The 26,697-nt window shown below is 29.9% G+C and overlaps 1 protein-coding gene across 1 annotated transcript in view; it reads right to left on the bottom strand.

Moving 5' to 3' along the window:
- Window positions 1-207: 207 nt before the first annotated feature.
- The window catches only part of LOC129908529 (epsin-2-like), a 30,433-nt gene continuing 3,943 nt past the window's right edge, over window positions 208-26,697 (bottom strand). Inside the window, exons 2-12 of the mRNA XM_055985101.1 lie at window positions 10,928-11,028; window positions 10,316-10,404; window positions 7,661-8,319; window positions 7,441-7,600; window positions 6,919-7,374; window positions 6,734-6,854; window positions 6,461-6,672; window positions 6,195-6,287; window positions 4,382-4,915; window positions 3,503-3,689; window positions 208-911 (exon numbers count right to left, since the gene is read on the bottom strand). Coding sequence (XP_055841076.1) covers window positions 3,621-3,689; window positions 4,382-4,915; window positions 6,195-6,287; window positions 6,461-6,672; window positions 6,734-6,854; window positions 6,919-7,374; window positions 7,441-7,600; window positions 7,661-8,319; window positions 10,316-10,404; window position 10,928 — 2,394 coding nt within the window. The 5' untranslated portion in view covers window positions 10,929-11,028 and the 3' untranslated portion in view covers window positions 208-911; window positions 3,503-3,620. The remainder of the gene's footprint in view (window positions 912-3,502; window positions 3,690-4,381; window positions 4,916-6,194; window positions 6,288-6,460; window positions 6,673-6,733; window positions 6,855-6,918; window positions 7,375-7,440; window positions 7,601-7,660; window positions 8,320-10,315; window positions 10,405-10,927; window positions 11,029-26,697) is intronic.

Below are 26,697 nucleotides of genomic sequence, written 5' to 3' on the forward strand. Positions count from 1 at the left end.
CCACTTTCATAATCATGGGCACATATTCTTTTCTTTAAAAATATAAAAATAAAAACAAGCTACGCCTATAATTAAAGCTTTAATTTTTGTTTTTTTTTTTTTTAATTTATTTTTATTTTTTTATTAAATGATAATTTGTTTCAGTGTTTAGTTAAATCTTTTACATAAATTATTCTTAACATGTTTAAAATATTAAAATATATATGCTTTTGTTTTTTTTTTATATATAAATATTGAATGATTAAAAAAAATCTATATACTTTACAATTGGTTTTATTGATTTTTTTCTCGTTTCGTTTTTTTTTTTTTATTTGTATTTTAAAATATTTGTTTTTCTTTATGTTTTTTGTTAATATAAAATTGATTTTGGAAAAGTAATAAAATATATTATATTTCTTATAAATTTATTCATCTTAATTACTCATATAGACTTTGACATAATAATTATAATTTATTTTGAATGATTTCAGTTTCACTGTTTTTTTTTTTACTTGTGTCTTAATCTGTATGTATTTTTTTTCTTTACATTCGCCCCCTGGGTAGATAGTATAGTCAACCTTATCCGATTCAAAAGTATTGATTTTATAAATTTAAAACAAAAAAAATATATAACTTTTTAGAAAAATAATTTTTTCTCATTCTTGTTTTTTTTTTAATAAAATAAATGTTACAATTTAAAATTTAGTACATTATATAATATGAGCGAACAATGTTGTTGTGTATAATGTGTTGTGTATGTGTGTGTGTTGTGTGCAGTATGATGAGGGGACTAACTAAAAAGCTGCCGGGACAAATGATTAACGATTTCGTTTACTCAATATAAAAAGGGCACTTTGGTGTCCTCGTTTTTTTTTTTTTTTTTGTTTGTTTTTTTTTTTTTCTTCTGGTTTGTTTTAGTTTAAAATTTTTATCTGAAAGAAGAAAAAAATGTATTTCATATAAAATTTTATTTGGATAAATGGGTACTTAGGTTAAGTTTTTTTTTATGATAATGTACAATTTGAAAACACTAAAATCAGAAACCAATCCAACTGACATATTTATCGCTACTTGTTAGTTGTAAACTTTTTAGGTGGAACAACATCCACACATTGTGTGACCACAAAACAAATATAGGCAGCTTTAAATCATAACCGCAAGAAAAGGGTTGTCTCTGAACAGACATTACATTAGCTTACTAGTAGATGTCATAAGACAACACTGCCTTATCGGGAGGCACGCTCTACAAATTCTGCAGAAACTTTATGAACCAGGATGAAGAGGATACGATTCCACTTCTTATCTGTGACATGTGATTTAGTCAACACCAACATTTAAAATCTATTCCGCTTCATTAAAAGATTTAGATGATTCGACAAGTAGGAAGATACTAAAGATTCATGTGTTATGATGTGGCCATTCTCTAGACTAAGTGTGCCGATATCACAATCGTCAGCCACTTTTACCTAACCTTGTATAAGAAGCCTTAATCTAACCATACTTTTCTAAAAGATTTTCGTGGGCTGATTCCGAATATAAATTATAATTGCACTGGCACGTCACGTTTTTGATATATTACTCATGGGTGAAAGAGTGTTTTTCGCTGTGGTGAAAAAAATTGTTTGTGGAATATCATCATATGACACATGTTTTTTAATGTATTTTTTGATGCTGAATCTAATGACATAAAAATAAAGTCAATACGATTGCTCTAAGAAAAGTTATTGCCGTAAAAAACAAGGGTACTTGTTTTTGACTTCAACATTTAAAACATTATCGAAACCCATGTGAAAAACCTGATGAAATTCGAGATGAAAGGTAGGTTTCATAAAGGTCTTAAAAATATTTTTGGTGAAAGGGTGTTTTTTGATGAGTTGAGTTTGTTTGTTGTACGAACTAAGAATCTACACAGTATACAAAATTATCTTGAGTGAAAGGGTGTGTTTTTTTTTCAAGAAATGATGAAATTGGTACCACAAAAACTGGGACTAAAATGTTACACCAATGAAAATTAGTTCGTTTCATTTATAACAGAAACCAAGAATCAAAGCAGTCTATTCAAATATATTAGGCGAAAGGATGTTTTTTTCTTTTGGAAATAAGCTAAGTCCGGTAAAATCAATAGTATAGAAGTAACCCTTACGAAGTTTATTCAAAATGTTTTCTTTCCCATGAGAATTACGAATAAAATAAATTTATACATTTTTTTTTCATGTGAAAGGGTGTTTTTTTAGGTTAAGAGAAAATGTGGGTGTATTGGAAAAGTAAGTAATATTAGTGGTACCTATTGAAATTCAGCAATTATGTTACTTTTGAGATTAGAAACAAGAATCTAAAGTGCCTATAAGAATATCATGGTTTAAAGGGTGTTTTTTTGATTAAAAACAAAAATGATGGGCCAATTTAATAAAATTTGGCAGTAAAAACGTTGGCTTTGGGGTTGGAAGCAAAAATAAAGAGTTTTCATAAAAAAATTTAGGTGAAAGGGTGTTTTTTTCGAAGAGATAATAAAATCTGTAATCTGTCCCAAAAAGCCAATGTCAACATGACATTTCAATTTTTCAAAATTCTATAATTATTGGATTAGGCCCGGGAGCGTATTGAAGTTAATCAATCTTTTTGAAGAATCTGAACCCTCAGATCTGCTTTAATTCGTCTATAATAAGTCGCCTGCTGTGTTATGTGAACGTTAGAAAAATTCACCATCGACCAATTTATTCAACATTCGATTTTGAAAAAAAAAAAAAAAAAAACAGCAACTCATCATCGATTTTAAAACCGTGTATGACAGAATGACAGTGCCAGACTTTGTCTCTATCTAGGGACTGTTATAAAACCAACGCCAAAATAAAGCAATTAATCTTGCCCACCGGTGCTACTTTGGTCTGAAAAGCCAATGAATCCTTTTGCTTCAGCAGTTCATCAATGTTGGAAAAACCTGCCACTATGCCAGCCTAATAATGAAGTTGTTATTTTTTTTACGTGAAATTTCAAAATTCGTACCTAACGAAATGTAATGGCGTTTTCGATTGGTTTCACTCAAGAATTCACTCATTCTGAAATCGAATGGAACAGGTCAAGTTGCTTCCACTCAATTCTGTTTTTTTATTTTGTGTTTGTGAAATTTCAAATGTCAAATATTGATATTATTTTTTTTTCAAACGAAAAAATTATAAAAATTATAAATCTGAAGACGACGGAAGAAGAAAATGTTAAAAAAAATCATTCCACTGCATTAAGGTACCCATTTTAATCTTTTTATTAATTTTAATTTTAATTTTAATTTAATTTTAATTTTTGAATGACAACAAAAAAAGAATGATTGAGTATTTTTTTTGTTGACATTTTAGTGTTCATGTATTAGTGCTTCTGATTTTAAATCGAGAAGAGAATTTCTCTTCTGAGAAGCGTTCTGTCTGTCAGTTTTGTGCGAATAAAACACTTTCAGAAGGCTTCTGAATGATTCCGGACGCTTCCGGAGAGCCAATCGAAAACGCCATAAGTAAAAATTCTGTTCACTTACCGTTTGTATAGGTTAGTTGTATATCCACATCCCATTCGAAGAACATGTTTTACATTAATAATACTCTTAGTTTAATTTTTTTGTTTTGTTGTTTTTAATCAATCTCTATTTTCCCGAACTATAAAAATGGGTTTGATGCTGCTGCTTCTGGTTTTATCCAAGCCAAATTGTTGTTATTATTATTGTTCTGTAAAATATTTAACAAAATAGGATTAATTATCGAAAATCAAAAAAAAAATTAATTTTTGAACACACTTACAATGTGTTTCTATTTACATGGAATAATAAATATATATTTATCAAAGGTTAGTATGGTGGGTTTCATGCGAGTAAAGCTTTCAAATCTACACAAAATATCTACAAATTTATTTAATTCTAATTTTGATTATCATAATTTAGAGAGAGAAAAGGTGTGTGTGGGGATTAAAAAGGATAGATTTTAGATTTATTGTTTTTTTTTTTTAGTTTACATGCAAAATATACAATTTCAGTTAACAATTTTGGATTATAACAATCAAGTATTATGGTAGAGGAGTTTTATTTTTACCCATTATTTAAGCGTCCAAGCCTCCATTGTTGGCTACAAGGATAACATGGAGAGCACAGCATTATTAATGTAGTTAAAATATAAAAATGTTAAAAATTATAAAAAAAAAATTAAAATCTAAAAAATCTAAATGAAGTTCAAAAATAACAACAAAAAAGAGCTCAAAAAATTATTATGCTTTTTTGTTTAGCAATACAAAGGTTTTTGTCGAGTTTTGATATTTTTGTTTTCTAAGGAGATTGATTTTTGAAAGGAATCTTTGGACATATTTAAATGTCCCAACCAACTGGATAAAATGATTGTTTTTGAATTAAATATGCTTAATTACTCACTCCCGCCAGCTGAAAAGATGAAGCAAACATATTACTCGGATTCATGCTTTGGTTAGGAGTATCGAAATATCCATAACTGAAGAGATTACCATTATAGGCATTGAAATTTGAATAATTGTAGTTTGGAGCATTGGAATTCATATACGGAGGAGGATCATTATTAACGTAACCAGTACCAAGCACTGATAGATAGCTGGTAGGTGGTAGTGGTGGTGGTGGATGACTGGGTGGTGGATTGTTTGCTGGCGGCGGCGGCGCATAAGTAAGATTGCAAATAGTTGGTGGTACAATAAATGGATCATAACTATCAAATACGCTTGTAATGTCGTCGTTGTTGTTGTTAATTAGATTATATTTATTGTTATTGTTATTTTTGTTGTTGTTGTTGTTTTGGTTGGTTGTAGAGAAAGATTCATCATTGTTAATACTACGATAGTTATTGTTATTGTTTGATTCAAATTGACCCGCATAGATAGAATTGCTAGTACAAACAGTTATTTCATCAGAATCATAGTCAATTAAATATTCGTCGCACTAAACATGCAAACATAGAAAAACAAAACAGATTTTTAATTTTTTTTTTTTTAATCAGAAAAAAAAAGGAAAAAACAAACAAAAAAGACAAAAAAGACATTTGAAAAAAAAAATTATTGGGAATAAGAAACAAGATACTTTTTGTATGTTGGCGGTTTTTCTAAATTCTAAGCCCACGTGCGTTTGCTTCTGTTTAATAATCCTAAAAATCTTTGATAAACCTCAAATACTACTTAACTTTTCAAAGTTATGTATTTCAAACTAATTATACAGTTTTGTTCTCAACGCTCAATTTAACAATTCATGTTCAATTCATGTCTATCGCAGAGAAAAATAACGAGAATCGCTGAATAAAAGGAGAATATTAACACATAATTATATTATGCGCTGACAAAAGCCATCTATTATTCGGAATTGAAGCCATGACATGAGGACCTCGAAACGAAGAACAAAAGCATTATCATACAACATTTCTGTACGATCGCAGGTCTCAGAACTCCTTAAAGAAGGCAAAGCAAAGGCATTAGCATTTAATCAATTATCCAAACCCTAGTCAACCCGGTCAAACCCTAGTGTTCGAAATAAGGAGGAAGCATAATGATTTTCCAAAGTTTCCATCGAAATTTATTTATGTCTAAAAAAAAAAACTTGTAAGCAATTTCTTTGGAACTTTTTATTCCCTGAAGATAAAATTCGAAAGAAATTTGTGATAGAAGAACGAATTTTGGGGGAATCAGGGCAAAAACATGTTTGATTCTCTATTCGTTTGTTCGTTACATATTTTTCTACATTTTTTTAATGTGCCAAAAATAGAACTTTCTTAATTCTAAATGTTGGTCATAACTCCACTTTACTATTCATCGACAAACCTAAAGATCCTTCTATGGCTATTTTATTGATCAAATCTCTTTTTTAAGAAAGTTGGAAAATCATTTAAAAAAAAATCATTCAATCCATTTTTTCCTTTAAAAAGAGATCGCGTAAACGTTGAACGAAATTTTGAGAACTTTCTTAATTTTAATATTCTCTTGAAGTTAAGTTTTTTAAACCCATTTATTCTTAGAAGTCGGTAAATATGTATTTTATAACTTTTTTCGTATATTGATCCTTTTTGTAAGTTAGTTATTAACTTTAACCTTGAAGCGCTTTGAAAAATAAGATACCTTTGTTCAACCCTTAAAACCGTTTTGTCTTGCCTTCATATTATTATTATTTTTGTTTTAATTCAAGAAAAACCAAGAGTTATTTGCAACTTGCAAGATCATCATAACAAATTTACCTGTGGCGCTGCATTACTAACTGGTGCCCAAGGATCTTGATTTAAACTAATTGCAAAAGGCTGTTGTTGCTTGAGTTGATTTATGGACGGAACCTATGAATTCATTGTTTAAAAAGATTACTCACATGAACCTCAGAGATCAAGTAGGTACATATTTAGATTGAATATTTTTTGTTTCAATAAACAAGATTACTTATGTTTTTTTGTTTATAAAATTCGAAATTCAAAATTTCGAATAAAATACAAATTAAAACAAATAAACTTACAGGCGGCTGTTGTTGTTGGAATAGATTTGTTTTAGGTGGAATTGTATCACTAAATGGATTGTACGCTGCACTGCCAATTGTATTGCTCGGCGCAACTGGTTTAATTAAATTGTCCAAATTCACTAACGCTGAGTTTTCACCCAAAAACGATTGTGGTGTTTTCAATGATGGCTTCTTGCTCGATAATGGATCTAATTCATCCAAAAGTGATGCTAAATTCAAGTTTTTAAGTTAGTACAAGGAATTAATTTTAAAATACAAATTCTTTTATACCATTGTTATTGTTTGAGCCAAGTGTCGTACTTTGAACCTCTAGTAGTCCTCCAGTCTTATTACGATTCGTGATTATATCAAAGTCATCCAAATCAGGTGAAACCTTTGCCACTGCCGATGCCTAAATTTGTTTAAATTGAGTTCGTAAATAAATTTAATTAAAGTATTTACACATTTTGGAATACCTCATTTCCAGTTCTCTTCCATGGATCGCCATTATTAGCCGAAATCGGTTGAGCTTTTGGTGCCCATGGATCTTCAGGTCCTAACGAGGTTTTCTCCAATGATTTTGCTTCATCTCCAGGCAGCCAAGGATCAACCGAACCACTGCTGGAATTTTGAACTAATGGTAGAGATGGTAATGATGGTGGAGGAGCTGCAGCTGCTGCTCCCATAGCTGAAGTCTTCGATAACCAAGGATCAGATAGTGAGGATGATGAATTGCCATTCATGGTGCCATTTGAAAGGATGTTGCTCTGCAGCCAACCTTCATTGGAGGAACCAGATGCTACAGATGGTGATTGCGTACGTTGTGTGAGCCATCCTTCAGCGCCGCCAGCCGCGCCACCAGATGCTTTAGGAACATTTGCATGCCAAGGATCGATTTGTGGTGACGATGTACCTGACCATGGATCAGAGAGCTAAAATAAAAAGAAAGATAGTGTTAAATAAATTGAAGTATTTGAGCTAATTTATGTATGACTTACTTGACTTGCAGCTCTAGCTGGAGTTCCCCATGGATCAGAGCCACCAACAGCTCCAGCGCCAAGTGGCGGGCTCGATATACTTGTGGCTCCCAATGATATATCCAACAAATCCAGCAAATGGCTCTGTTGCGGTTCATTACCCTTGGGTTCTGGTTTAACTCTGCAAATACAAAAAGCGTATAGACACAATCATCAACTATATTCATTTCTCTAATCTTACTTAAAATCATTTTCACTTTGACTCAATGCCAATTGCAAACGCACATCATCACTGCGACGTTTGGCTTCCTCTTGTTCGGCCTCTTCTCTTGACATTGCCATTGCCAGTTGCAATTGTAATTCTTCTTCGCCAGCTGTCTGTGGACGTACAAATTCCAAATCAGACACAGGCTTTGGTTCTTCTTGCCAATCGGCTGGTTGATTCTCTCGATTGACTGGCCCATCTATGTAACCATCACTGCCAAAGCCACTGGCATTTTGAGAGAAACGTTCTTTTGCTTTGAGCGCTTTGATGCGTTCGTTTTTCAGTCGTTCGTCATCTTTCAATAAATTTACCAATGTTTTTGCTTTCTCTCGGACATGTGTTCCTTGATCTTTGCCCTCTTCAAAGTAAGTAAAGTCACGAAGTGTTTGTATGGCAAATATATTTTCTTTGCACTGTTGGGCGACCTTTTCGGTGCCAGTTTTAATCAAGTACTCAAGGAGAATGAGTGCCTTGTAAACGTGGCGCCAGTTTTTGCCATGATCATTTAAGCGTTTCCAAATCATTTGCATGATCTCGGAAAATGCCACCACATTGTAGGTGAGATCGGCAACTTCGGCCATAATGGTTGCTGATGGTCCCCATGGATCATTGGAAGTTGCCTCGCGTACTTTAACCTGTAACGATGCAATAAAATTGTGGATGGTTTAAGTTTTGTGTGGATGCTTGACGGAAAAATAAATCAGTTGGAGTTCAAGATTGTAAAAAAGATTTACAAAACCTGACCGAAATGTTAGATTTTCTTCAATTTTGTGGACAAATAATTATAATTTAGTTAGGAAACCGTTTTTTTTTTTTTTTTTGATACCAACAGGTTGAATGTTTCTGTTATATTTGTATGAAAGAACCACCAAGAGATTTAGAAGTTGGTGCTCTATTTAAGATAAGTAAAAAAAATTTAGTTCAGCTTAAGTTTTGGAGTGAAATTTGTATGAAGAGTAAAATTTAGTAAGCATGCATTCTAGACTTAGATTAAGTATGTCAAATCGCATACGAACTTTAAATTTCCCATTTTAAATGGCAACTTTAAATTTAATAGAGAGTGAATAAATTGGGCCTTAAAGGGAGGCGTAGTATGGCAAAATATGTGGAAAAGTAGAAGGGATTTTCTGTGAGTTCAAAAATGAAATTCCTAAGAAATTTAAGCTAAGTCACAAAAGTACTGTGAAGCTCAAAGACCTTATCAAGAAAAATAACATTAAAGGATTATATCATCGCATTTCACAGCAATGTTTTACTATATTATCGTTTGAATGTACATAAATTGTGTATTGTTCAAAATGTGAGAGTTCAATGACACTGAATCATCAACTTTATTTGAATTTTTTTTTTTGTTCTTGTAAAGATGAAGTCATTGGTAATTAAAAATGGTCACAAAGTTTCAACCTTTGTGTGTTTGCAAAGTAAAAATATAATTAGTACCTTATGCTCTATAGACTTGAAATAAAGTATTTATGGTAAATATGTACATATTATGTAGACTTATTGTTAAGTAGGTATTAAAGCCTATTGAATAGACCCTTTTGAATGGAAAGCCATATTTTTAAATTCGAAAAAAATGTAATAATTGGTTAGTTTAGACTTTTAAAGTAAACATAGCTTGAGGGATAGAATAAATATGAGCCAAGTATCACAAAAAAAATTTGATTGCATCCTTTTGGCCTTGTGTGCAATTTTGTGTATGTGCATTTTTATAAATACGGATCGAATGGATGGACGGACAGTCATTAGCTTTGGTCTATTGCATAGAAAAATATTTAATACCAACTCTTTTGCTGTTTTCAATGGCCTGAAAAACAGTTCTTGTAAAATCAAGGACCAACGAAAAGTTTCTCTTGAAAAACGACAAAATTGTCAATGAGTTTTAAACAAAATAGCCCAGGCAAATTAGTAAATCAAATCGCATTTTTCGCGGGTCAACATTTTTTTCATGGAACGTGTGCGGGTGTATGTCCTTCCTTATCGTAAAAGTCAATTTGTTGGGATGATAGGACATCGGGGACAGCCGCCATTTTGAAAACAGGTTCGGTGCCGTTTTTATTTCATAACTCCATTTATACTCATTTAAAACAAAAATGTCCAAGTACAGACTTATTCACAATAAAATTATTTAAATTTTTAAAAATTAAATTTACAAAATTGTATTACCCTAAAAATTATGAACAGTTTTAAGAATTTCTTTCTTGTGAATAAGCTATTTATCTTCAAGCTGATAAAAATAAAATGTATGAACTTATCTCAAAAATATTCTTAGTAAAAAACCTAAATATAAAATTATCGCATAGCAAATCGGGGTGAAACCAGATAACGTGTGATAATTAACTGTCACAGTTTTTATTAATCGTTTTTGATTTTTTGAGTTGATCACTTAACGAATCTTCTAATGAGTTTTTTACTTAATTTTATTTGCTGTCAATACTCTTCTACCACATTTTATTTTTTAAGGTATAATAAGAAGATATGAGACGGAAAGTGATCGTGAAATTGATAGTAATTAATCATCTAGCATGAAACAAAAATGTTTATTTTGACTATCACACAGTACATTTTTTTTTTTTATAAAAAATTGAAATTGCTTGACGGAAAAAAAATAACTTAAAAACAACATCTTACCTGAGCATCTGAGTAGTTGTGCGCTAGATTCTTAATGTTTCTTCGAATGCCGGCGACATTGACTTGCATATCGTCCTTTTGTTTTCTCACTTTGCATTAGAAAATAAAAGTACAAATCGAAATTATTATTTTTAATTTTTTTTAGGTACATATATAAAATTAAAACAAAAGATTAATAACAAATATTAATTTAGTAGTAAAACCAACTTAAACTGAAATTATTAAAAATGATTTTTGGTTATTTTGATGCTTTCCAAGAAATTATTACATTCCTTTATTTTTATTAAAATTAAATAATAATGTTTAATTATTTTTTTGTTGTTAAGTTGTTAGGATGAGAAATTGATAAAAAAATGTTGGTTATTTGTAAGGAAATTGTCATTTTATTTAAGCTCTTTTTTTGTAGTGCAATTTTGCAGCACATACATTAAGTAAAAGTCTTAAGACATAACATCATTCGTTAAATTTTATTTTTTAGGCACACGGAAATAAACACGACAATACAAAAAAAATGAATATGAAAAAAAAAAAGAATTATTATTTGTTTTTAATGAATGAGAAACAAAAAATTTAAGAAAAACAAACATTTAAAACATTTAATATGAGACTTACTTTTGAAATTCGATATTTGATTGTTTTTTTGTTTTTATTTTTTTGGGGAATTTAGAATTTGTTTTTTGGTTTTGTTTATGTTGAATGTGCTCCAAAGCAAGCTATGAGTAATACAATGAAAAGAATTTTTTTTATATTTTAATTTAATTTGTTTTTGTAATCAATTCAAGTAATAATATAAATATTTTTTTTAAATTTAATTAACTTCAATAAAATTTAATTTTTTTAATAATACATCTAATAATTAAGAAACAATTTTAACAAAAAAAAAAAAAAAATGGGGCAGCAAAAAGCAACGAAAAAGCAATGAAAACAAATGAATAAAGTTAAAATGCAATCATGTTGAAATGATTGTATTATAAAAATAAATAAAAGAAACAAATTTATAACTCTATTTGTTGGGTTTAAAATTTTGCAAATTAAAATACATATGTTCAATAAATTCAGCATTCGAACTTATTTTCTTTTTAAATGATTGCATTTTTTTTTATGTCCTTTAAAACTACTTTTTTGAATTAAGGCTTGTGAGTGTAAAAGAGATAAAGTAAAATGTTGTGATACTGCTGTTTAAATTGCTCGAAACAAAGTGTAGAGTGTATAATTTTTGTACATCATTCGTGGAAAAAGAATTTTTTTATGTGTAGAAGTATTTTAAAAAACTACATTGATATTGCACTATAACACGGAATTATTTTTACCATGGTTTGTAAGAATAACACATCTAATCCATACAATTGAAAGGTCTATCTAAAGATACCAAACATTTATGCTAACTCTAAAATCCAAAAAATTAAAAATATAATTTAATTCCAGTAACATTGGTATACTAGAGCCTCAATGTTAAAAAAAAGGGCTCGCATAATACGATTTTACTATAGTTTAATTTTTGTTGCAAGTGTTTTTTCAAAAAAATTGAAATTAAAACAAAGCTATTGAAACCAACAACATAAACAGGTAATGAAAACTGTTTTTATAGAAAAATTCGCTCCTTCTCTCTAAGAATTTTATCACCTCTTTCTAATAAACGCATTTTATGTAAAGTACCATGTAAGCAAAGAATAATATATAATTAAATTAGCCGTCAGCGGAACAGAAAAATAGTTTGTGGAAAACATGTTTTTTTTTCCAGCTCATGGACGACAATTTAAAAATAAAAATAAAAAAAGCCCTAATACGCGACACTACATAATATGCAGTTTTGTGCAATAAACAAAACATGTTATGGTTTCCACGCAGTGTGAGTCTGGGTTGCAAAATTCGATACGATTGTTCTTTTTTCGATACACTTGGCTTGGCTAAATTACACAAATACACTATTACTATTTTTGATACAGTTTTGTCCTTCCGTAATGTAATAGGGCTGCCAGACGTCCCGATTTTGGCGGGACAGTCCCGGCATTTTGACCCTGTCCCGATATCTCTCCCGATTTACAAAATGGCCCGATTTTGTCCCGACAATCCGTTTTCATTCGAAAACTTTGGGGAATAAAATCAAAGTCACTGCTATATGAACATTTGATATTTCCTTACTAGGAACATGTGTGAAAGTAAAATGATTGGTCCATTATTTTCTTGACTTTCGTGCATTAAAATTTTAAACATAAAAAGCTTTAAGCTTCAATTTATTCATTCTCAATTATTTAAAAAGTCCACATTAAATTTAAAAAAAACTGTCAAATCGCATAAAATTTTTAAAACTCCTTTCAAAAGGGAACGTTAAAAAGAATGGAAATTGGTGCTGGTACCTAAATTTATTAAAAGATCCATCACTTGATAGTTTTTATTTTTTATGGATGAAGACTTTGTTATTTTTCTTTAAGTTTAGTTTTCAAAACATGAAATTTTTACCAATGGAAAAGTTTGGAATCACACTGGTCTATTACTTTTTTATTTCTTTTTATTTTTATAAATTTTCGGTTTCATGTATTTTTTTGCTGTCCCGATTTGTCCCGACTTTTAAGACCTGTTGTCCCGACATTAATAAAATTTTATCTGGCAGCTCAATATGTAAAAGGTATTCTGGATAAATTTTTTCTTTTCGATTTTTCTAAGATATTGTTAAAACTGCAATATAAGTCAATTACACTTTTGTTTGGAATAGAACATTCAACGGTCAAGGGTGAATTTAAAGTCTTTATTTAATTTTCTTGGAAGAAATAAAATTTTCTTCTAAGGACATTAATTTTTTCTTAACATGTGAGATTTATTAAAAAAAATTGGCACAGGTTAGGTTTTTTTAATTTTTTAATTTACCTCAATTTTCGTAGCCATTGACGATAAGATTAAGATAAGATTACACCTGCAATAATTCTTTTGGAGTTGTAAACGACCTATTCCTTATCACAGTAACAAGGAACAAAATCAAAAATGGCCTCAAAAGTTTTTCTGATCTTTTTGAAAAAAAAAAAAAAAAATAATTTAGTTTTTGGTTTATCTTAAAGTTAATCGTTCATTAAAAATAAATTTTTCGAAATAAAATTTGAAAGATTCAAGAAGTACAATTCGATACACTTTTTATGTCACTTTCGATACAATGCTCAAAGACGATTTTTCATCCCTGGTGTGAGTACTTTGTTTACTCTCAGCCAGTTCTTCACTTCATTAAACTGTGATCATGTTTGTAGGGATAGTGATGGTCGCACTGATTGCGAAAACGGAATGAAGAATCTTCGATAAACCCTCAAAATCTGGATTTAGTACCAAAAACTGTTTTTTGAACTTTCACTCGTTTTGACTTTTCCAATGATGTACCGTTAACTTACTCTACTTTTCGGTTTAATTTTAGAAAAAAACTTTTTTCATTATTTATGGTCCACTTTTTTTTAGTCTTCTTCTTCTCCATTATTGACGATAGTCTTGATCTCGGATGGGGTCACAACTCTCCCACTCTACTGCTTCACACTACGGCTCCGCATGGTGGGGTTCGTTCACTTTTTTTTAAGTAAGTTGAAAAATGAAGTTAAGTTGGCTAGGTTACTTTGGTGTACCTGATTTTTGAAAATCATGTTTACTCGGTTTCCAACTCAATTTTGTTTCTAAATAGGAACTAAATATTTGTCTGAGAAATTAAGTGTATTGATTAAGAGAGATTCAAATCTGTTTTTATAATAAATTAAACACCGATTTAAGGAACTTTTACACAAAACCAAGTATGCAGTTTGATTTCTTGCATAAAAAGGAATTTTTAGAAAAAAAAACTTCGAAAGTCGTTAGAGCCGTTTTTGAAAAAAATATTTTCTTATATATAATAATTTTATAACATTTTTCAAAAAAAAAATGTTGGTATGCCATTTTTAAGGAAATATTATTTAACGAAAATTCGATAAAATTCATTGACCCGTTTTCAAAAAATCGATTTTTCAAACAAAAATTTTGAAATTTTTTTTCAAAATCCAAAAATGTGTTTTTTGAAAAATTTTTAAAGTTTTTAAATAAGGTTTTTGTATAAACGTTTTGGTTGAAATCTGTTTTGTCGTTTACTAGATATTCATAAATCAAAAAAACCGTTCTATGACAGGTACCGTTATTAACGGTACCAAAAATATTTTTTTTATTTCAAAAGTTGGCTCTTATGTGTAAAACTACAAAAATTTTATTCAAAATCGGTAGAGCCGTTTTTAAAAAAAAATCAACTTTTCTATTTGCGTTATATGACAGGTACCGTTAGTTTTGGTCCTAAAAAAAAATTTCAATTTGTTCTCTATTCTTTGTTAACTACCAAGTTTGAAGAAAATAGCTCCAGTAGTTTAGGCTGTAGCTCGAGGTGCATACAGACGGACAGACAGACAGACAGAATTGCCAGACCCACTTTTTTGGCATTGTCATCGTAATGTCATGTCTGATTGTTATCTCGAGTTCGATTTTTTTTTTCGAATCCTAAACTTGCCCTATAGGCTATTATAGTACCTTTGTATATCGCAAGTAATAAAGAAACATTTGCTCATGTTCTTTCCAAATGTCCTTTTAAAGCATTCCATTTATTAAGAATAAAAAGGACCTACAATTTAACGCCGAGTCAGAAAGGCTAAGCAGAGATACACTTTTTTTTGTATGGTGGCGGTTGGGAATCGATTCCAGACCTCTGCATATGCAACAACTTTTAATCCATCCTTTGTCAAGCTAACTAAAAGAGCAGAAAGGATTCTACCTTGCGGTGTCTCTGCTGACTTTTTGTTTTTCTTTTTTTTTTCAGAAAATCATCCTTGAGTTAATGATCTTGGTTTTTATATAACATGAGATTTATTTTATGATTTTGTTCCTACTTTTTCGCCGCTGTTGAAAAAAAAAAAAAATCGTTTGCTCAATAAAAGTTTTTGAATAAAAAAGTTCGATCATTTATTAAAATAACCACAGACATTTATTGTCCAAAATATTTTCACTTTATTTTTATTTTATTTTTTTTTTTTATTGATATCCTTATAAGAACACATTGTTCATTATTCCAAAAATTAACTGAACCATATCACTATAATTGAAAATGTTAAAGTATCTCGCAAAAAAAAAAAAAAGTTCAAGAAATTCCCTGACCTTTTTATAGAAATTTACAACAAAAGAAGAAGAAAAACACATTTCCTTGATGAATTGGTTCAATAACAATCCTTTATAAGAAGCCACAACTCAAGTGCAACTATATATTGATTTTTTTTATTTATTCTATTTGAGTACACACAGTTGCATGTCAATTACCCACATATTCAAGTACCTACATACTTCTTGTATACTCTTGTAGGTTACAACAAAAAATGAAGAAAATTTTCATTTCAATATTAACTACGCTATGAAAATACTACACAATTTGATTTATTAGTGTACATCATAGAGTACAAATTTACCACTCAACAATGAACTTCTTTTTTTTGTTTTAAAGTGCGCTTTAATTTTTACACACACATGCACACATAACAGCTATTACACTATACTTGAAGTTGTAAGGACCCCGTTCAATGATTTTTCTTTTTTTTTTTTCGTTTTTTCAATTTATTTCTGTATAAATAACGGTAGTGGCATTGGTTTCAAGTTCGCTATAAAACTAAAGGCCATAACTGTTTTTAAACACTGCATTTACTCATTGCTTTGGGTATTATAATTAAATTTGCACCAAAGGAAGCCCAACAAATTGCCTTGTCTTTTCATATACAAAATGATGTACTCGCACCTACGTTCCGTTCCCGTTCAGGTTGATAATATCTAAGAAAACAAAAAAAAGTTATAGAGTCAAGCTTTATTTTTAGTAACACAAATAAATTTATGCTTTAAAATTTCAAAAAAAAAAAAAAAGAAAAAAAAGTGATGTATAATTGATTACATTTTATAAATAAATTTAATAGTAAATTGCATTTATGTATGAAAAAAATAATAAATAACATTTTGTGAGTCAATTTTATTCGCACAGATGTTTGAATAATTCAATGACGTACCTCTGCATAATTTTGTATAGAGTGAATGGCAAATGGAAGCTTTGTAGCTTTGCGGGGACTTAAGCTTATATTAGTAAAACATTGTATAGGGATTGTGTTCAATTATATTACATATTATTATTATTATTGACGTTTTATCAAGACGGCCGGCGGCAGTGATGGTAGCGACATACTGTCCATTAAGGGGACATTGATTATGTGTAAATGAATAATAGCACGCCCCCGCCACAAAGCACATGTTGATGTTTTTTTGTTGTTGTGTGCATTTGCATGTGTTGGTTGATTTTCTCATTGTTTCATAATTGAACATAATAAATCATTGATTCTACGAATCAAATTATTTACCCCTATCTTAAATCCATCGTAATCGGTAATCCCATAATACGAGTAGGTACCTATACAAAATAAAATGCACATTTACGTGGAATTTCTTCGTGGTGGGAAATTTACTTATTATAGGTATGGATGACCTTCAATGAAAGAGTTAATTTTTCGATTTCGGAATGTTATTGTTTTTTATTTAAAAATAGACAGAATTACATTGATTAGGTACTAACTTTTTCGTCATATGAGTTATTATTATACATTTTCAGCCCTAATTATAAACTCATCCAGCCCTATTTATAAACTCGTCATAGACAGTGCATAGCATTATGTACTCTTTATAATGTCTTTAAACAAAAAATTGTTATTTATAATATTTATGCAACGTTTAATAGAGGTTGTATAAGCTAAACACGTTTTTAGGTTGTTTAGAGCCTGAATAAGAATATATTTTGCTTAAATGTCAGTTGAACATCACATCAGTGTCACAAAAAGAAAACACAACAATGATTTGTATAATTTTTATTGACGAAATTAGTTTTCCTCTTTCTTTTTTTTTATTTCATAATCAAAAGTGAACAACGAAATAGAAAGAAAGGTAGGCCTAAAAACTCCTGGTACAAGCAAATGCAAAACCACCAGCATTCAGTTGGCCTTAGAAATGGAACAATACAAAACCGGGAGGCTTGCCGCCGATTTCTGAGGTCAACCCGGCGAACCCCACAGGCGGATCACTAGTGTGAAGCAGTTACGTGGGATAGTTATGATCCCCTCGACATCGAGATCATAACAGCGCCGAGAAAAAGGAAGAAGAAGAAAAGTGAACAATTTGTAATGAACTAAAATAATAAATTGTGTTTTTTAGAGTTTTCCTGATATGAATTCTTACGAGGACTTTTGCCCGCAGTAGACAAATGTGTGTTTTCATTTTTCATCTTTCTCTTTTTAAGCCTTTTGTTTTTTTTTTGTACACAGAAATGATTAATGTATAATTTTTTTATTGTCAACAAAAAACAAATGAGAAATCGTATTTTCTTTTAGAAGTTTTCTTCCTTAAATATGACGAAAACTTTTGCTCACGTTTTTGTTTTTTGTTTATTTTCGAATCAGATGAAGTTATTTTATCGACAGATGGAATTGGTTGTCGTTGAGATGTTCCGGTCTGGAATCACCCAAAATCCCCATTTTTTTTTTTTTAACATTTTGTGTGTAAAAACATTTTCAAAGAAAAAATTGGAATGCCATTCAAAAAAAATAATTACATAATAGAAACATGAAAAAAACAAGTCTCAAAATATTTCTTGGAACCGTTTTCAAAAAACTGATTTTTCAAAAATTGATTTTTTTTAATCCAAAAATCAAAAATTTTAATTTTTTATTTTATGGTTGCTAAAACTCTTATATATAAAAATTTCCATTGAAATCACGCACCTTAAAATTGATACTCTTCTCGTCTTTTTTTCAGCTTCACATTTTTTTACTCTGATATAAAATTACGAAAGTAAATTTTGCTTAATTTTTTAATTCAAAATTGGCACTCTTTAATTATATATCGAGTCCTTATTATATTTAGCTTTTACGCCAGTTTAACGTTAGAGCCAAAGAGCAAACATTTTGAATTATGAAAAACATTTGATTCAAATTTTCTAATAAGAACGAATAGAAAACGATTTTTTCCCCTTTTACATATGTACCTATTTAATTAGAGACTGTCAAAGAGGTACAAAAAGTATGTGTGTTTTTAATGTTTAAATGTCACATTAAATTTGTTTTTGTAATTTTGTACTTTTTACCTTTTTGTACTTTTTTTGATATTGTGTTTTGATGTAGTTTTAGCTTAAGGATCGATTTGTAGGAGGGAAAAATCTCACATTTTTGTATAAACATATTTCTAAAATAAAGTGGGTAATAAATACACAAGGAAAAAGTGAAATTATTTCTCACAGGTGGAGTTATTTCCCATGTAAAGGTATAGTTCCTGTGAAGTTAGTTTTCTGCAGCGACAAGTACTTTTAATAAATAACTTTTAAAGTAAGACCTTATTTGCAAAAGCTCACTCAACTATTTTTAAAGGTTATTCATTTTTTAAACAGCTCGTTATTGCTTCTAGAGCCCAAAGAGACCTGTCAGAAATTTAAATTCGGTATTATGCGTTGTCAAACTTTGATTTATCAAAAATATGACGCCGGCTCTTAGACAAAGAGTTTTTCAAATCCAACAAAATACTATCTAAAAATATGAGATGTTTAATACTTATTTTAATGATTTAACTAGAATCAAAGAAGAATAGAAAACAAAATTGATCTTATATCCGTTTAATTCAATGTCAAAAATTCAATTATCAAATATTTTATTTCCTTCCTAATAATATTGTACAAAAAAAGCAGTTTAATTTCTTAAACAGCTTTCAATATGCGACCGTGAAATAGATTCATTAGTATTCCTTTGCGATAATTTATATCTACACACTCTGTAAATAACAAATCACGAATCTAATTGTAGGTAAAGAACGGGTTGAAAAAAAAAAAAATACCCCAACCTTAAGTACCACAAACGTGCAGTAATAAATAATAACAAAAGCTAAATTAGCAATGGAATATTTCCCTCAGTTGATAAAAAAACATATTTCTTTCATTTTTCAGTTGTTTTCAAAAAAGATTTCCATTTAATACGATTATCTTTACTGAGATATGACACGATTTACTTCTTTAATATACAATAAGAATACTTAAATAGAAATTTACCAAGAAGCCACGGGAAGTACCTATCATCTTATCAACTCATAAACAAAAGTGTAAACCCACTTGTAAGTTACCCACAAAAAACAACAAAAAACCTACACAAAATATCTTAGTCTCCAATCAATATTTTCCTACAAAGACAAACCTGAAGAGGATATTAACGCACAAATCCAAATACCTTGTCATGTCTTCACATTAATTATTATTATAAACTTCAATATGTGTTTCCATAGATTTCCATGATAAGCTTTTAAACTGCAAGAAAATTCAATATTTCCTCTTATCTAATCTAGACAAAAGACTTGAATTAAAAAAATCAACAAAAGTAACAAGAAAAAAGAAAATAAAAAGTCTCTGTTGTCGTCGTCGTCTTAGAGCTGTTGTGGCAGAAAATCAGAAAAGCTTTTTCAATGTTGTTATAAATTTATAGTCTTGAAGGTACTGTTGTGTTTTAAGTCAGGTTTGAGGTCTTTTGATATAGCTTAGCCTAACGATGAAGTTATGTTGACAAAGAAAGTGTAAAACACAATTTGATCAATTAATAGTATTTTGCTGGCCTTTTGGGAATAGAGCACTTGAAATCCGAAAAGTAGAAAACCGGTTTTTCAAACTTTGATCTCTTGTAACTTGTTTAATTTCCATCCGATTGAGATAGTCAGTATGTCTTTGGTTAAAGGGTTGTGAATTCTTGAGAACCCTTTACAAAAATGGAGATTCATCGTAGTATATAATGTTTTTGCTCATAACTCGAACTTTTCAAGTTCAACAACAACAAATTAACCTAAAAAGTTATTTTTGTAGGTTTTGTTCTTGTAAATAAGTGTAATTTTCCTTGTCTTCAATTCTATCAGCAACATAACTTCCTAGATTATAGTTGTCGTCTTTGTACACATAACATACACGCTCCAAGAAATGTGATGTGAGCAAACACTGACTTAAATACCCTGCCTACATACTATACATACTTTGTATATATCTGCAAAATGCGTATAAGGTGCAATATATCACAAAGTCTTTTAAAAAAAGAAAATGAGTGACAAAATGCCGGATACTTTTTGTTTATTTATTCGTCGACATTTCTGGTATATATTTCTTTTTCATTATATAGATTTCTTGCATACACAGAACACACAATTGAAGTTTGTTTTTTTTTTTTGCGTTTTTAGTTGATGCACTTTGAGGTCAAGATTGCATTTTTTTGTAAGAAATTCAACCTCGAGCTTTAAAAATTACAATCATGGGTTTGATTATGAAACTCCTATCAGATTGAAGTGGAGCTAATTGACCAAAAAAGATTAAGAGCGACAACTTTCTCAAATGTAATATTTTTCATTCTTCGACTTTGTTAACCCGTAGCTTTTATCAGTAACTTTAAAGTTATGAAAGTCAAGTTAATGAGCATTTGTTGTCTGCATACGTAATGAACATCAAATGGAGCAATATTTTGTTTTTTATATGTATCTTCCGTCATGCCATCAAGTAGCAACAACAATACTTTATTAATGAAGAAGACTGGCATTCAAAATCTCTTGAGCACTGACCCAAAGAATCTGACAAACATCAGCTTCTAAAGGTGCAGAGTGTCTTTGTAGATAAGATGAACCTGCCAAAAAGGGGTTAACAGTTGTCATGAAGTATAGTTAATACCAAATCAACCCATCAAAGAACAAAGAACACTGTATGACCATTAAGGCCGGATACCAGGCGCTCACCCCAATTCAATGGATTCGTTGCCATTAGAAAATTGCTGTTCAAAATCAATTCTTCTCCTCTAAACGAGGCCTTCAAATAGTTCAGTAACATTTGATTGTGCTTCAAATCGATCTTGCACATATGATTATTTAAAACAATTTACTTAATGTTTGCTTAGTATTCCAGATTAACTTGTTTATCGCTAACAATTTTGATAAGACAAGAAGTTGTTTGTTTAAATAAAACCCCGACCACAAATAGTAATCATTGTGTGTATTTTTATTTGTACTCATTTTTTGTCTAAGAATGACGTTAGTTGCTCAGGATCGATAAGCATAATGGTTTTTATTCAAATGCATGGATTAAATCGAGTGTAGATGTGTGTTCTACATGAGCAAACAAAATGAATAAGAAAAAAAAAAAAAAAACCGGCGATGTCATGTGTTTAATTCAAACAAAGAACAATATAATAAATGATTGAGGTCATTGTCAATGTATCATTGTTTCAACTTTTATAAATAATTCACTTTCTTTTGGATTGGTACAAATTCCAATTCAAATATCATGCACAATGATATTTAAGTTTTCTTTATTTTTTATTTGTTTTTAATCCAGACGCATACACAGAAGTGAAGAAGGTTTGAATATTCATCGCCTTCATCGTCACTGCCGCCGCCGCCATCGTCTGCTCTCTCACGTCTCACAATTATTATTATTGCTTCAAGACGTTTTAAGGTCAATGGTCGCCCCTTTGGATATATTTATTATATTTGAAAAATGTTCGTTGTGTTTTTTTTTGCAATAATTTTTATTACATATTTGCATTGAAAGCGAAAAAATGTGTAAATATAAATAAGAAAAAAATATAAAACCAACATAAAATGAAAAAATTATTCCACACACTTGACGTGTTTTATTATTTTGAGTGAGTGTGTATTAGTATGTTTATTTAATTTCTGGAATTATGTACTTAACTTAGTCAATGTTTGATGATTTATCGATAACAGCTTAATTTTAATACAAAAAAAAACACTCTGCATACTGCATCAAGTTCAGATAGATACATTTGTATATTTATTTTTTTGTTTTGTAATTAATACAAGCGTAAGACTCAACATGCAAAGCTGTCATTGCCAAAAACTATCCTACCAAAATTGAACTTATAATTGAAAGTAATTTTTTTTTAAGCAGGAGCTTAATCAACTTATGCGGCAGACGATATAATTTGATCTCATTTTAAAAATTATTTTCAAAACAAGTTAAAAAGTGTATTTTTTCACAATTGATATTTGGAAAATCCTACTGCGGATAGCACCAAAGATCACGCATAATTTCTACTCATACGATTTCTTCAGAAGGTGCATTCGTAAAAGGAATAAACAATTCCGAAGCGTCTTGATGCATGTACTGTTTATCCCAAACACTTAAAATACATGTATATAAATACATAATACTGAAATAAGTTGTCTTTAACGTCTCATCAAAAGTTTAAATTGGAACAGTTTTCCTAGATACAAAAACCACATTTTCAGAAGGCCCAAATCTGACTTTTGATGTGACTGATTTAATATACCAAACAAACATGTCAGTAAGACAGTCATCACAAAAGGATCCTTGAGAATTGAATCTTTTATTTTAAAAAAGGGTTATAAGAACTTGCAACACGACAATAACAGTTTGGTGAATATACTTTACAAACTTAGCTATATTAATTTTTTAATACATCTGAAAAAAATTTTTAAAATGGACTTAACTCCTTTTGAAAATAAAGAATTCAATTGAAGGCTTGTGCTGAATAACCAGATCCCTTTTTTGTTCACTCTTCTGTTCTGTTTTCTTTGTTGACCTCTTTCCTACCTATGCAGAAATTGTTGTCCACTTTCCATTGGTTATATTGATACCTTTTACTTGATAATGATTAACAAAATCCATTCCTTATCCCAAAAACTTGTACCCATGATTTTTTCCAGAAAAAATCATCTTCAATTATGCACCATTGTTTTTTTTCAATCCCCGTAGTCTCTTAGTCATAACTTGAAAATAAATTTTATCCTAATTTTGGGAGAGACCATTCATCTGTTTTAAACCAAACTTGGTATAATTTTTCCTAATGAATGTCCAAACAATACGAGGTAAATAAAATTCCTTCATTGCTTCTTCAATCCCTTCATTCGGGGGTTTTTGACCACCTCTATTTAATCGTAAATTTCACAATGATAAAAATGTTGTTTTACTTAACGTTTTTATATTAAAAGTTTGGTCATTGGTATAAGGGTTCGCTCACAATGACAATTTTAACAAATAAATTCCCAATTAGAACTTTTTATACAATAATTGACAGTCGAACGTTCGACTGGTGAGTCATAATAGGGCCCTTAATGTCAATTTTTGAATTTTTTTTATGACCAAAACTAACGGTACCTGCCATATAACGGAAATAGAAAAGTTAATTTTTTTCAAAAACGGCTCTAACGATTTTCATTAAAATTTTCATGTGTAGTATTACACATAAGCGCCAACTTTTGAAATAAAAAAAATATTTTTTGTACCGTTATTAACGGTACCTGTCATAGAACGGTTTTTTTGGTTTCTGAATATCTCGTACAAAATTAATCCAATTTCAGCAAAAATTTTTATGCAAAACGCGTTTAGATAAAGGTAATATCAAAATTTTAGAAAATTTTCAAAAAGTGCATTTTTGGATTTTTTAAAAATATTTCAAAATTTTTTTTTGAAAAAAACAATTTTTTGAAAACGGGTTGGTGAAAAATTTTGAAATTTCGTTTTTATGTGTAAATTAAATTTGTTCTTTACAATGGCATACCAACTTTTTTTTTTTAATGTTAGAAATTTTTTATATATAAAAAATTATTTTTTTAAAAAACGGCTCTAACGATTTTGGAAAATTTTTTTCTAAAAATACCTTTTTATGCAAGTAATAAAATGGCATACTTGGTTTTTTGTAAAACATAATTTAAAACGGTGTTTTTTAAATAAAAAGCTTTAACATTAGAGTTACTTTTAGCATAAGAGCAACTACGTGCGACCCCAGTCGTGCGTTTTATTTTATTAACCTTCGGATCATTTTGTTCATTTTATACAAATGCAAGCATTTTCATCTTGGAATTATTTTTGTTCAGTTAAATTTAAAAAATAGGCGTGATTTTTTGGCAAGGCTTTGGGCAGTAGGATTTCCCAAATATTCACACTGAACAAAAATATATGTATATGCAAGCACGAAGCACACTTTGTCAAAATTCTATCCGCAGCTTGGTTTAGCTTCTATTCTTATTGGCAGCTGCGTGTTGCTTTTGTAATACACAGCTAATATGATTTGGATATGTAAAGCTCTCATTTGCGGCTTTTCTTATATTCTTTCGTATATTGAATCCGTACGAATTGAAAACGGTTGTTTTGATTTCTATATTGTTTTCCGGTAGCAAATTGTTGCTTGTTCGTTTTTTGAAACACCTATGCCAGGGATGGCGAACCTTTTTAGAGCCTCGTGCCATTTAAAAAAAAAATGTTTATTTGAGGTGCCTTCGGCGTGCCATACAGTTTTGATCTAGTTTATTTTTGTGACCACTAGAAGCAAAAATAATTAATTTCAAACTATTAATTTAAATTTGAAAATAACAAATTTATTCGTGTAGTTCGTTTTAATACAAAAAAAAAAAAACAAAATTTCAGATTAAAGGTATAACTACAACGGACACTTTTTGCAAAAAGTGAAAACTTTCAAACTCATTTTGTGACAGTTTTTCCGACCACAAAATTAAAAATAAATGATGCAGAAAGCTTTTTTTTTTTTTGATTTAATAAACAATTTCTGTAGCTTTTTCCAAAAACAATTAACTCTAGAAAGAAATAAAAAAAAATTACTTATGTAAATTTACCACTTTTTCACTTTTTAGGTCAGTGTGGTTAAGGCTTAAAGGTATAACTAAATGGCCACTTTTTGCAAAAAGTGGGAGATTTACAAAATTATTATTTCTTCATAGCGCTATTTGTTTTTGAAAAAAAAAACTACAAAAATTGTTTTTGGAACCAAAAAAAAAGCTTTCTGCATCATTGTTTCAAATTTTCCGTTCGGAAAAAATTTTTCACTTTTTAAATTTAAGATGTACCTTAACAAAATAAAACAAAGAAACAAAAAATAAAAAGTGAAAGAAATACATATTGTAGTGTGCTTCTCTTGTTGTGAACTCGATGCCAAGTAGTTTATATCAGGGCTACATTTCGTCACTTTAAGCAAAATGCAGGCTGAACTGAAAGATAAAGTTGGAATCATCTGACAATCTGCTTCTAAGCGAATCTTTAATGTTATTCATTTGGACAAATTATGCCTCGCAGGCGTAAGTAGAGGAAAATATTGGCAAGATCTCCAACTTTTCCAATTTTATTTTTCCATTAATTTGGAATTGTTCTTCGTATTGACCTCCACCCTCTCTAGTTCGATTGATTCCAACTCTTTCCTCGTTTCGACTAATTTTTGAGTCGATATCGGACAAGTTTGAAATTCGTTCAGCTACATTTCAATTACTTTAATTTCCAACCAGTAAAATTTAGACATGTTAAGTTTATCAAAGGATGTCGTATCAGGATCCATAGTAGACCTAGCATTTCCGATAATTCTTTAATTTGTGAAAACCTAATTACCTACCGATAAAAAACTGTTAATTTTACTTCTTTTGGTTTTTCATGTAAATTTAATCCGTTGTTCAGAACGTGAGTATCTTCTTCTAAGAAGAAAAGATTTTTACAGTTTTACAAAATCTCAAGAAAAATTTTACTGGAAAAATCGTTGAATGTCGCTCAAATGGCAATTGGATTACTTAATTGGTGGCGTGCCGTAAATATTCTACTACGTGCCACTAATGGCACGCGTGCCATTGGTTCGCCATCCCTGACCTATGCATTCGCAAAATATGTTCGATAACGGAATTCGGAGCAGCTAAAATTTGAAAACGGCAGAAAATAGAATTCGAACAGAAATCAGAACAGCCGTGATTGTCTCAATTCTGAAGTAAACTGTAGATATGAAGTTAGTATTTTACAGTTACGGGAACCAAAAAGTTTTTATGACAACGATATCGATTGTTATTTTAAAAACTATGGAGTTCACCGCCATAAAATATATCAACCTATTGAGATAATAATAATAGAGTTTCTGGAACCATCTCGGCGTAAGCCAAGAGTACCTATCTCTGCATTGCATGAGATTAGGCTCTGTTGTGTGCCCTAGATCCTAAAATACTCAGTATATGAGGTTAGAAAACCTTTTTGAACAAAACATAATGTATTAATCACAATTTTTTATATGAAGAATAAGTTTGTTTTTGAAAACATTTATACTTAGCTCATTTTTTAATTCACTCGGAAGGCCATTAAATGAATTAAAACCCATGTACATTAATGAATCCTGAGTGCTGCTTCTGTTGCACCTATTTGGTCTTAAGTTTTCGCAATTGCGCAAATTATATGGTTGCACATCTCCGACGTTGATAATATTACCTTGTAAATACTCAGGAACCATATTATTCTTCATTTTATAAATTAATACCATAGCACTATATTTTAGTCTTTGTTTAACACT

Source organism: Episyrphus balteatus, chromosome 2, assembly GCF_945859705.1.
Source record: "Episyrphus balteatus chromosome 2, idEpiBalt1.1, whole genome shotgun sequence".
Lineage (NCBI taxonomy): Eukaryota > Metazoa > Arthropoda > Insecta > Diptera > Syrphidae > Episyrphus > Episyrphus balteatus.